Source organism: Cyprinus carpio, chromosome A2 (genome assembly GCF_018340385.1).
Source record: "Cyprinus carpio isolate SPL01 chromosome A2, ASM1834038v1, whole genome shotgun sequence".
Lineage (NCBI taxonomy): Eukaryota > Metazoa > Chordata > Actinopteri > Cypriniformes > Cyprinidae > Cyprinus > Cyprinus carpio.
The window spans coordinates 28,304,301-28,316,368 of record NC_056573.1 but is presented as its reverse complement, the minus strand read 5'-3'; the positions used below and the strand labels follow the sequence as shown (position 1 = coordinate 28,316,368).

General features: G+C 42.2%; 1 protein-coding gene across 3 annotated transcripts in view; it reads left to right on the top strand.

Annotated features, from left to right (window-relative positions):
- Positions 1–5,573, top strand: part of LOC109046194 (GRAM domain-containing protein 2A-like) — a 10,325-nt gene extending 4,752 nt beyond the window's left edge. For 2 of the 3 annotated variants that reach the window (XM_042713888.1, XM_042713907.1), the window contains exons 5-13: positions 625–728; positions 820–918; positions 1,045–1,116; positions 1,295–1,345; positions 1,456–1,534; positions 1,682–1,744; positions 1,847–1,946; positions 3,261–3,368; positions 4,740–5,573. In XM_042713888.1, coding sequence (XP_042569822.1) covers positions 625–728; positions 820–918; positions 1,045–1,116; positions 1,295–1,345; positions 1,456–1,534; positions 1,682–1,744; positions 1,847–1,946; positions 3,261–3,368; positions 4,740–4,755 — 692 coding nt within the window. In that variant the 3' untranslated portion in view covers positions 4,756–5,573. The remainder of the gene's footprint in view (positions 1–624; positions 729–819; positions 919–1,044; positions 1,117–1,294; positions 1,346–1,455; positions 1,535–1,681; positions 1,745–1,846; positions 1,947–3,260; positions 3,369–4,739) is intronic. The other variant, XM_042713897.1, reaches the window with a different exon arrangement.
- The last annotated feature ends 6,495 nt before the right edge of the window (positions 5,574–12,068 follow it).

The window sequence follows — 12,068 nt, the reverse complement described above, 5'->3', positions numbered from 1 at the left end:
TTTGAAAATGATGAAATTAAATATTCCCTTAACATCAAGAAAGCAACATTTTTTAAAACATAAAAGAACATTCTGAAATAATGCTTCCATAACTTTAGAAAAACGTTCTTAGAACATATTTCTGTGAGCAGTCAGCGATCTCAGACGTGTCTCTTCATATCTCTATACTCTCTCTGAACGACCGCGGGTCTGTTTTTACTTCCCTGATGAGGTCTATTCAACGTGAAACTATCAGAAGAGAACAGATCCTGACCTGATCTGTTGAGCTGGAATCGAGTTTGTTTTATAATGGGTGAATTTACAATATTAACACTTCTTTAATCATTTAAACTGTCAATCAAAGACATAAAATGCACATAAAGAAATCATATTATCAAGAAGTCATGGTAGCATTTATACACACAATTTGAACACAAAAAAAAACTGACGCAATGTCAACTCAGTTTTAAAGGTATTTAAAGTTTTATACAGCCAGTTTGATGACTCTTAAAAACTGACGGCAGCAGATGAACTTACACTGAAGTAGGTGGAGATTGTATAAAGCGCTACAGAAATGAACAGGACTTGAGTTGAAACTGAATGCTCAGTAAAGCAGGACAGTGTTTGAGGCGTCTGATGTTTCAGTGCACAGCTGCGGCCTGCAGAAGGAGGTGATTTACCACGGTAAGATGTACCTGTCCAGTCAGCACATCTGCTTCCACTCGTCTGTGCTGCTGAAGGACACCAGGGTGAGGCTTCTGTTCACGGATCAATCGCTGAAGAACAGTTACAGCGTGTGAAAGATGACAGGACATTAATGAAGTGTTTGTGTTTGTGTAGGTGATGATCAACATGTCCAGCGTTCAGAGCATAAAGAAGAAACACACAGCTAAGATTCTTCCCAACGCCATCGCCATCATCACCACAGACAGACACAAGGTATCCATCAATCCATCCATCGATCGATCGATCAGACAGTGACTGACTCAGAACTCACGATGTTTCTCGAGTCCCTCCAGAGTGAAACGGTGAAGTGCTCCTCTGATGTTGCTGTGTGTGTTTCAGTATCTGTTCGTGTCGTTACTGAATCGAGAAGCGTGTTTCAAGCTGCTGCAGGCGCTCTGTACACAGCTGCAGGTTTGTGCTTCATTTGTGCTCTAAGAGTCGATAATCATTCAGTTCCAGTGACACCAGCAGTTTGCTGACTGAAGTGAGCTTTCCTCAGTCTGCTGATGGTGTGATGATGTAAATGCTTAGAAGTCTCAAAGATTGTGTGTGTTCATCGATCTAAAGTGAGATTGGTCTTTTCTGTCAGATGGAGAGCAGCAGCAGGATATCCTCCTCTCCGGATGTGGAGATGGACACGGTAAGTTCACCTGATGCTTTAGAACCAATCATCAACTCTCTCTCTCTGAATGAAAAACACACTTCAAATGCATGTCTCCCTGTGTAATTATGTGTTGTGTGCTCTGCCAGATTTCCAGCCTGTCGAGTCTAGAGGAGAATCCTGAGAACCACACGATTCATCCCACAGACGAGAGTCAAACTCTCCTGCGTGAGTCTGATTCATTCATTCATGTGCAACACGACATCATGATGGATCACATCCGAGCTGCTCTACAGACCGTGTTCTTTCACATGTTTCTCATGCAATAGTTTTATACCAAATGCAGACTGTAAATGAAGTGTTGTTGTGTTGCAGCAGAAGTACGAAGCAGCTCAGCGCCACACGACGAGCCGAGCAGAAAGATCAGCTCGAGCACAGGTGAGCGTCACAGTCCTGCTGGACCACGGCAGCTGCTTCATAACTTGCTGAGAATCTGTGATGAATGCGTGTTTCCTGACGTTCACGTGTTCTCTGATCTAGCGGTCTCCTGGGTAACCATGGTAACAGAGAAGGTCAGCTCGGTTCTGTCGTCCAATGACACGCGCAGCCTGAACACACTCCTGCTCTTCTACGTGATCCTGTGAGTATGAGACGCTATCAGACTCAGAAGCTCTGAATGACCTCCGAAGCGCTTCTTTCAGCTGAAACGTTCAAACAGAATGAGATCAAGCGATCAAAGGCCAGGACTCTGGCTTCTGGCTTGTTGTGCATCCACACACGATCCTGTCTGGCTTCAAAACTCAGTCTCAGCACATTAAAGCGACTGTGAGACGAAAGCAAGTGACATTAGGATAGTACATAATGAATTGCAGCCGTTTGCTGTTTGAGCAACAGATACTTCAGGGGTTTGAAAAATGAAGTAAAGTGAATTAAAGATGCAGCGCTTGTGCAAATATCAGACACTTAATGAGTTCCAGCAGCTCAGAAACACACCGATGTTCAGAGACGCTCGTGTCAGATCCAGCTTACAGGAAGAGTTCAGCCAAAAATTAAAGTGAATGCTGAAAATGTGCTCATCCTCAGTTCATCAGAGATCAGGATGAGTTTGTTTCTTCATCAGGTTTGTAGAAATGTAGCACTGCATCAGTGTCTCAGCAATGGATGCTCTGCAGTGAATGGGTGCCGTCAGAATGAGAGTCCAAACAGCTGATAAAAACATCACAATAATCCACAAGTAATCCACAGCACTCCAGTCCATCAGTGAACATCTGGAGAAGACAAAAGATGAAACACATCCAGCATTAACACGTTTTTTAACTCAAATACATAGAGTCTATAATCCATAATAACACTTCCTCCAGTGAAAAAGTGTTCTGTTGTGAATCAGGAGAGAAATCTGCACAGATCAAGCAGCGTTTAAACAGCTCTAAACAAATATGTGTCTGGATTTTGATGTGAGAGAGAACAGCAGATGCACTTTTTCTACAAATCTGATGAAGAAACAAACTCATCCTGATCTCAGATGAACTGATGGGGAGCACATTTTCAGCACGTTTATTTTTGTCTGAACTACTGTTTTAAAGAGAATGAAGTGAACAGATGATGGGAGATCTCACTGAGACGCAGCTGGTATGCAGTTGATCAGGAAAGTGAATGTTTGATCTGATGTTCAGAGCGCTGGAGGCTGATGGTCACACAGATAGATCTGAACACAACAATCACTGTCACATAGCACAGTTCTCTGTGCTGTAACCAGCTTCAGCTGTCATCTAGTCATGCTGAGGTTTGGTGAATCAGAATCTGATCTGACGGCGTGTTTGAGCCTCGTGTGTGTGTCTGAATGTGATTAGAGCTGCTCAGATAAACGTCTGATAAACGCTGCTTCTTACTGACTTATCAGTTAAAGACCTAACAAAGTTTCAACTCAATGTTTCATGCTCATGTTTATGTGTAGTGTGATTCTTCTTCTGCTGGTGTCTGGTTACATCGGTTTGCGGATCGTGGCGCTGGAGCAGCAGCTGAGCATTCTGGGATCGATGCCGGAGTTCACAATGCAGAAAGAGTGAGTTCACACACTCATCATCTGAATAATAGCTTTACATGAATCAGAACCGTACAGCAGTGAGTTCCAGTCCTGTCATCTGATTGGTCAGTCGCTCGCTCCAGAGTGAGTGTAAACCCGGAGCGGATCTGAATCAGGGAGAGTCTCTGCTGATTATTATCCTCCTCCTTGTTTTTCAGTGCAGAAGTACACTGTTTCCTGACTCACTATTCATTAGACACACACAGAAAAAAGCAGCAAACGTGTTTATGATTATAAATAATATGATTTAAAAAAACAGTGGCCACATCAAGAAGCAGAACAGAGTGTTTGTGAACAGATAAAATAAAAGGAATTGGCTGAAGGTGAAAATGGTTGTTAAAAAGTGCTGTGGATTTTTTTCTCTTTTTGAAAACAGACCAATTCAATAGTCATCACTGCATCCATGCACAACCCTAACATCACATCAGGTCTTTTACACAATCCATTCTTCCTAGTATTGCAAAAAAAAAAAAAAAATCCACCTGTAGATTTAATAAACATTTAAAGATGGTTCACACAATCCATCCAGTCCGTCTTTGCTCGGAGCAATCGCTGTCTCTCTGTGCATCAGTCCACACTGTTCTGCAGTCGGTTCAGAGAGAGAAGGAAACATCTGTGATGCTGCTGCTTCAGATGTCACCTGTTTCAGTCTCTGCTGAGGATTCGACTGATTCACGTGTTTAACACGGGAGACTTATGCTTACTTTTTGGAATTTGTTTAACAAGAAACATTCTAGAACATATAGAAATCCCACGAGCCGCCAGAACTGGTTGAATTCATGACATGCGAGCGATGAGTTTCTGCTGTTATCTGTTCAGATGAACCGGACTGTGCCTCAGAATGCTGCGCTCTGATTGGCTGATGTAACATAACCCCGCCTCCACGTTTCACTGTGTGTGTTACAAGCAGAACACACCAATGCTGTTGCATTTACAGCAATGACTCAACTAATCCTGTTATCACTGGGTTTGTTTCACAAGCATCACACGCATTCTTGATTTTCAAATACACTGAATGTGTTGACAGATTTAAACAGACCAGAGACTAAACCCGAGGGAACTTTCACTTTCTATACTGTTTGTTGTGTGTGTGTGTGTCTGTATCTGTGTGTGTGTGTGTGTGTGTGTGTGTGTGTGTGTGTGTGTGTCTGTGTGTGTGTCTGTGTGTGTGTGAGTGTGCGTGTGCGTGTCTGTGTGTGTGTGTGTGTGTGTGTGTGTGTGTGTGTGTGTGTGTGTGAGTGTGTGTGTGTGTGTGAGAGTGTGTGTGTGTGTGTGTGTGTGTGTGTGTGTGTGTGTGTGTGTGTGCGTGTGTGTGTGTGTCCTGGACTAAATCCTCCTCCTCTTCCTCAGGAATCAGGAATCGTGAGATCAGCGAGGGTCCTGGAGGAGAATGGTTCAGATCGGAGACACACAGACTCTGAATCAGTCGAAGCAGTGAGAGAATCGAGCTGCAAACACTAATGCTGGTCATTAATGCTGGTCAGATGGAGACTGTGTGCATCAGAGACCTGCAGCTCATCCTGACCTCGCTGACCTCATCGTTTATTTATACTGTATTTCATAACTTTATCCTGCACTATCAAACTAAGACCAGATGTTTCTGTTTCACACTGAGGTCAATATTCAGATTATAAACGCTGGTGTTTCTGATCTGTCTTCAAGTATTCTCGCCTTGCTCTGTCTGGCTGCACTATTAGATCTGAGATGTTTATAGTGTTTTATATAATATTAGTGTTGCTATTATGAATTTTATTTGTTATAATAATTATAATTGTAAATATTTATTTTGAGACATGTAAAAATAATAAAGTATATTTCTGAGGAGTGTGTGAACAGAACTGGATCTGTGTTGAAATGTGTTTCTTCGGGCTGATGAAGTGGTGTGTCTCACATCTAAATTAAGTGTTTAACCCACTAGAACAGCCATCACAAACCATCAGAAGACCATGAGTCACATGCAAAAGAAAGCAATTGTGACAGTACTGCTGTCTCACGAGTCTAAATGTGAAGCTTCATGTGAGCATGCACTGAAATCTCTCACAAACACGGTCAGATGCTGCGGATCACAACAGCATCTTCATCAGATTCAGCAGCAGCAGCGATCACAGACAATGACATGCTGTTTCTGTATCATCTGTATTCTCATGAATCAAGATAAACAATAACTGGGAACTGGGAACAAGAACTGGGCTTGCTTTTTGTTTTTTAATAACAAAAGTAATACAGTATTGGCACCAGAGCCTCGAGCTGCAGGAGCAGCACGAACACACCCAGAATTCAACCTCCACCCGCTCCTCGAGCTACAGAAGCAGCAGCTGCTCCACCACACTGTAGTGATGGAGTCTAGTGATGGAGGAACAGCCTGCACACACTCAGATATCCTGATACACACCGCACTCTCTCACAGCTCTGCGTGTCTGTGACTCTGTTTGTTGAGGGGATGTTTTGGTCGATTAGCTGCTTCAGCTAAAAACCTGACAAACCATCGAAACACTCACAGAATGATCTCAGAGCAGCTTCTTCTAATGTCATAAAATAACAATACAAACAAAAATTAAATGCTGGTCAGTTCATCCAATCATAAACATAAACTACAGGTGCTGGTCATATAATTATAATATAATCAAAAAGTTGATTTATTTCACTAATTCCATTCACAAAGTGAAACTGTGTATATTATATTTTATTAATTACACACAGACTGATATATTTCAAATGTTTATTTATTTTAATTTTGATGATTTATAACTAACAACTAAGGAAAATCCCAAATTCAGTATCAAGTTAGAATATTGTGAAAAGGTTCAATATTGAAAGACATCTGGTGCCACACTCTAATCAGCTAATTAACTCAAAAAACCTGCAAAGGCCTTTAAATGGTCTCCTCAGTCTAGTTCTGTAGGCTACACAATCATGGGGAAGACTGCTGACTTGACAGTTCTCCAAAAGACCAACCATTGACACCTTGCACAAGGAGGTTAAGACACAAAAGGTCATTGCAAAAGAGGCTGGCTGTTCACAGAGCTCTGTGTCCAAGCACATTAATAGAGAGGCGAAGGGAAGGAAAAGCAGAAATTAGAAAAAAAAGTGTACAAGCAATAGGGATAACCACACCCTGGAGAGGATTGTGAAACAAAACCCATTAAAAAATGTGGGGGAGATTCACAAAGAGTGGACTGCAGCTGGAGTCAGTGCTTCAAGAACCACTACACACAGACGTATGCAGGACATGGGTTTCAGCTTCGCATTCCTTGTGTCAAGCCTCTCTTGAACAACAAGACAGCGTCTGAAGCGTCTCGCTTCAAAAAGGACTGGACTGCTGCTGAGGTGGTCCAAAGTTATGTTCTCTGATGAAAGTAAATTTTGCATTTCCTTTGGAAATCAGGGTCCCATGAGTCTGGAGGAAGAGAGGAGAGGCACACAATCCACGCGTTGCTTGAGGTCCAGTGTAAAGTTTCCACAGTCAGTGATGGTTTGGGGTGCCATGTCATCCTGCTGGTGTTGGTCGTTCTGTGTTTTCTGAGGTCCAAGGTCAACACAGCCGTATACCCAGGAAGTTTTAGAGCACTTTCATGCTTCCTGCTGCTGACCAACTTTATGGAGATGCAGATTTCATTTTCCAGCAGGACTTGGCACCTGCACACAGTGCCAAAGCTTCCAGTACCTGGTTTAAGGACCATGGTATCCCTGTTCTTAATTGAATAGAAAATCTATGGGGTATTGTGAAGAGGAAGATGGGATATGCCAGACCCAAGAATGCAGAAGAGCTGAAGGCCACTATCAGAGCAACCTGGACTCTCATAACATCTGATAATTATATGACCAGCACCGACTCCACGCCACGCCGCATTGCTGCAGTAATTCAGGCAAAGGAGCCCCAACTAAGTATTGAGTGCTGTACATGCTCATACTTTTCATGTTCATACTTTTCAGTTGGCCAAGATTTCTAAAAATCCTTTCTTTGTATTGGTCTTAAGTTATATTCTAATTTTCGGAGATACTGAATTTTGGGATTTTCCTTAGTTGTCAGTTATAATCATCAAAATTAAAAAGAAATAAACATTTGAAATGTATGTCTGTGTGTAATGAATGAATATAATATACATGTTTCACTTTTTGAATGGAATTAGTGAAATCAACTTTTTGATGATATTCTAATTATATGACCAGCACCTGTATATAATGCAGCAGCATAAACGCAGCATAAATGATACCCACTGCTCCGGGTTTGTGTTCACGGTGTGTGTGTGTGTGTGTGTGCACTTTGGATGGGTTAAAAGCAGAGCACGAATTCCGAGTATGGGTCACCATACTTGGCTGTATATCACGTCACTTTCACTTTACATGGTCGGCCTGTTTCTGTGAGAATCTGTTCAGGGTTTGAGATAAAGCTGTGTGTGTGTGTGTGTCTCTCTCTGTGTGTGTGTGTGTGTGTGTGTGCGCCTCTCTCTGTGTGCGTGTGTGTGTGTGTGTTCACTGGCATGCGTGTGTTGTGTGTGCGTGTGTGTCTGTGTGGTGCGTGTGCGTGTGTTTGTGTCTTGTGTGTGTGTGTGCATGCGTGCGTGGTGAGTGTGGTCTGTGTGTGTGTGCGTGGGGTGTGTGTGTTTTGTGTGTGTGTGCGTGCGTGTGGGTGTGCGTGTGTGTCTGTGTGTGTGTCTGTGCGTGGGTGCGTGTGTTTGTGTGTGCGTGCGTGCGTGTGTGTGTTTCTCTCTCTCTGTGTGCGCGTGCGTGTGTTGCAGGTCGTGGCGGCTGGAAGACTCCTCAAAAGAGTAAGGAGGGCAGAGACCCAGATTACTCCGAGTACAAAGAGTTCAAGCTGACGGTGGAGAACATCGGCTTCAAGATGCTGATGAAGATGGGCTGGAAGGAGGGAGAGGGTCTGGGCTCAGATGGACAGGGCATCAAAAACCCCGTCAACAGGTGCATGGACACACACACACACACACACACACTCACACACACACACACACACACACACACACACACACACACACACACACACACACACACACACACACACACAACACACTCACACACACACACACACACTCTTTTCACACACACACTCACACACACACACACACACACACACACACTCTCACACACCCACTCTCTCACACACACACACACACACACACACAGTCAGTGTGTGAGTCACACACACGTGTCTGTGTGTGTGTGTGTCTCTGTGTGTGCGTGTCCACACACACACACACTCACGTGTGTGTGGTGTGTGTGTGTGTGTGGTGTGTGTGTGTGTGTGTGAGAGAGTGTGTGTGTGTGTGTGTGTGTGTTTGTGTGTGAGTCTGTGTGCGTGTCTGTGTGTGTGTGTGTCTCTGTCTGTGTGTGTGTGTGTGCGTGTCTCTGTGTGTGTGTGTGTGTGTGTGTGTGTGTGTGCGCGCGCGCAGGGGCTCCACGGCGGTGGACGGTGCAGGCTTCGGTGTGGACAGACCACACACATGAGCTCTCGAGTGTGTGTGTGAGTACGATGCTGTCCGTAAGAGGATGTCTGGCGTGGGTCGCTTCAGACCCAACCCTCTGGTGAGCCTCTCACGCTCTCATTACCCATCAGCCATTGCAGTGTGTTCTAGTTCCCTGATCAGATGTTCTGGGCTTGTGCTGTATTATCTGTACCAGCCGAGTGAACCGAACCGATCAGTAACACATCTCTTCTGCTTCCACACAGAACAATCCCAGGAGGCCGTACTACTGAACCAGCAGCAGCTCTGTTTACACTCATAATAACAGAGTTGAATTATGATGTGCTTTATTTCAGAAAATGAGTTTTTGATGATTTTAATGAGTCGTCTCAGACTCCAGCCCTTCGTGTGTTTCTGTTTGTTTCTTTAAAGATGCTGATCTATTACATTTATCCAAAACTGTGAAAGCCCACAGTATAGTCAGCTGTGTAATCTAATCTTAACATCGGTGCAGGTCCCTGGATTGTAAGTCTGTTTTACCCGTAGATGAGCACAGATATTATAAACGAATCCTCACTGCACAAACCGTACTGCGATGAAACTCATCCTTAAACCCATCACTCTGACTCAATTAAACATCTGTGCTTTCAAACGCTGTGTGTGTGTGTGTGTGCTGCTTCTCCATGCATCAGTTTTACTGCGATTAAAATGTGCAGCACATGAAGCATGTGTGTGTGCTGCTTCTCCATGCATCAGTTTTACTGCGTTAAATGTGCAGCACATGAAGCACTCTGAGAATAAGATGCTTGTTGTGAAACACTGGAGGATCTCAAACATCGTCTGGAAGAAGTGAATCTGATGTGTTTGTGAAGTTATTTGGGTTTTCTAGGAATCATCTCTATACTTTCACTAGTTCATTTTACATTGTCCTGTGGAGATGCAGCTTTTAAAGTACAAATATTCCATGCAGTGAAATAGTTTATGAGTCAGAATCAGGAAGAGCTTTATTGCTGTAAGTGTTGGTAGAAGCTTCTAGAAGAGACACAGAATAACAAGAGCAGTGTTGTGGAAACTTAAGTTACTTTTAAAAGTAATGCATTATAATATTGCGTTACTCCATAAATCTAAATGTTATAATACAATAAGATTATATATGTGTCACTTTACTAGTTACTGAAAAAGTAATCTGATTATGAACTATAATACAATAAACACTATAAAACAAACTATTCTAAAAGATATAAAACAAAAATATTATATTGAATTATTTCTCCCATATATATATATATACAGGTCCTTCTCAAAAAATTAGCATCAAATATGCTGATCTATACAGGGTCCTTCTCCAAAAATTAGCATATTGTGAAAAAAGTTCATTATTTTCATAATGTGTGATAAAAATCTTTCATATATTTTAGATTCATTGCCCACACAGGTTTCAGGTCTGGATTGTTTTAATACTGATGATTTTGTGGTCATACAGCTATGATGAAAACCCAAAATTCCTATCTCAAAAAATAGCATATTTTCATCCGACCAATAAAAGAAAAGTGCAATACCAAAAAAAGTCAACCTTCCTGATAAACTATGTTCAGTGTATGCACTTGAATACTTGTGGGAATTCAATTTGCAGAAATCTGCTTCTGCGGCGTGGCAAACGCAATCAGTGTGTGGCACTGCTGAGGTGTTATGTGGCCCAGTGTGTCTTCGATTCAGCGGCCTTAAGCTCATCCAGGTGTGTGTGTCTGCGTGTCTCAACTTTCTCTTCACAATATCCCACAGATTCTCTATGGGGTGTCAGGTCAGTTAGAATGTTGGCATGCCAATTGAGCACAGTAATACCATGGTCAGTAAACCATTTTACCATGGTTTTGGCACTGTGAGCAGCCATGTGCCAGGTCGTGCTGAAAAACGAAAATCTTCATCTCCATAAAGCTTTTCAGCAGATGGAAGCATGGATGCTCCAGAATCTCATCGATAGCTAGCTGCATTGACCCTGTGATAAAACACAGTGGACCAACACACAGCAGCTTGACATGGCACCCAGGACCATCACTGATGTTCTTGACACTAGACTTCAGGCATTTTGGCATTTCTTCTCTCCCATGTCTTCCTCCAGACTCTGGCACCTTGATTTCCGAATGACACAAAAATTCCATTTCATCCGAAAAAAAGTACTTTGGACCACTGAGCAAGAAGTCCAGTGCTGCTTCTCTGTAGCCCCAGGTTGGCGCTTCTGCCGCTGTTTCTGGTTCAAAAAGTTCACGAAGCCTGTGCACGGTGGCTCTGGATGTTGACTCCAGACCTCATTCCCACTACTGCTTCCGCAGGTCCCCCCCAAGGTCTGCAGTCGGTCCTTCTCCACAAATCTTCCTCAGGGTCCGGTCACCTCTTTTGGCAGCGTTTTTTGCCACACTTTTTCCTTCCCAATGATTCCCACTGAGGTGCCTTGATACAGCACTCTGGAAAAAGTAACTAATTTCTTTCTGTGTCTTACCCTCTCGCTTGAGGGTGTCAATGATGGTCTTCTGGACGCAGTCAGGTCGGCAGTCTTTACCCATGATTGCGGTTTTGAGTAATGAACCAGGCTGGGAGTTTTTAAAAGTCAGGAATCTTTTGCCTAGGTGTTTAGCATTAATTAGTTGATTCAGATGTTAGGTTAATAGCTCGTTTAGAGAACCTTTTCATGATATGCTAATTTTTTGAGATAGGAATTTGTGGGTTTCATGAGCTGTATGCCAAAATCATCAGTAAGAACAATAAAAAGACCTGAAATATTCTGTTGTGTGGCAATGAATTTAAAAATATTATCCGGTTTAATTTTTTATCAGACATTATTAATGAACTTTGATCACAATATGCTAATTTTTTTGAAGAGAAGGACCTGTAAATATATATATGTATAGTATATATATCTATATATATATATATATATATATATATATATATATATATATATAATATATATATATGTATATGTATATTATATTTATTATATATATATATTTTGTTACGATTTTATATTGTCGACTATTGTTTTATTTAACCAATTCTTTATTGAGAAGATTAAATGGACGGACAAATCAAGCGACATTTTTATTTATTCCTCATGGAATTACAAATTAGATATATTTATCTATATACGCTGTGAAGTTGTCGACTATTGTTTTAATTTATATCAGGTCTATATTTGAATTTGTAAAGGCGAACGTCCTCTCGCGAGATTCATCCGAGCTCTCGTTCAGGGTAGGGCCGTGGA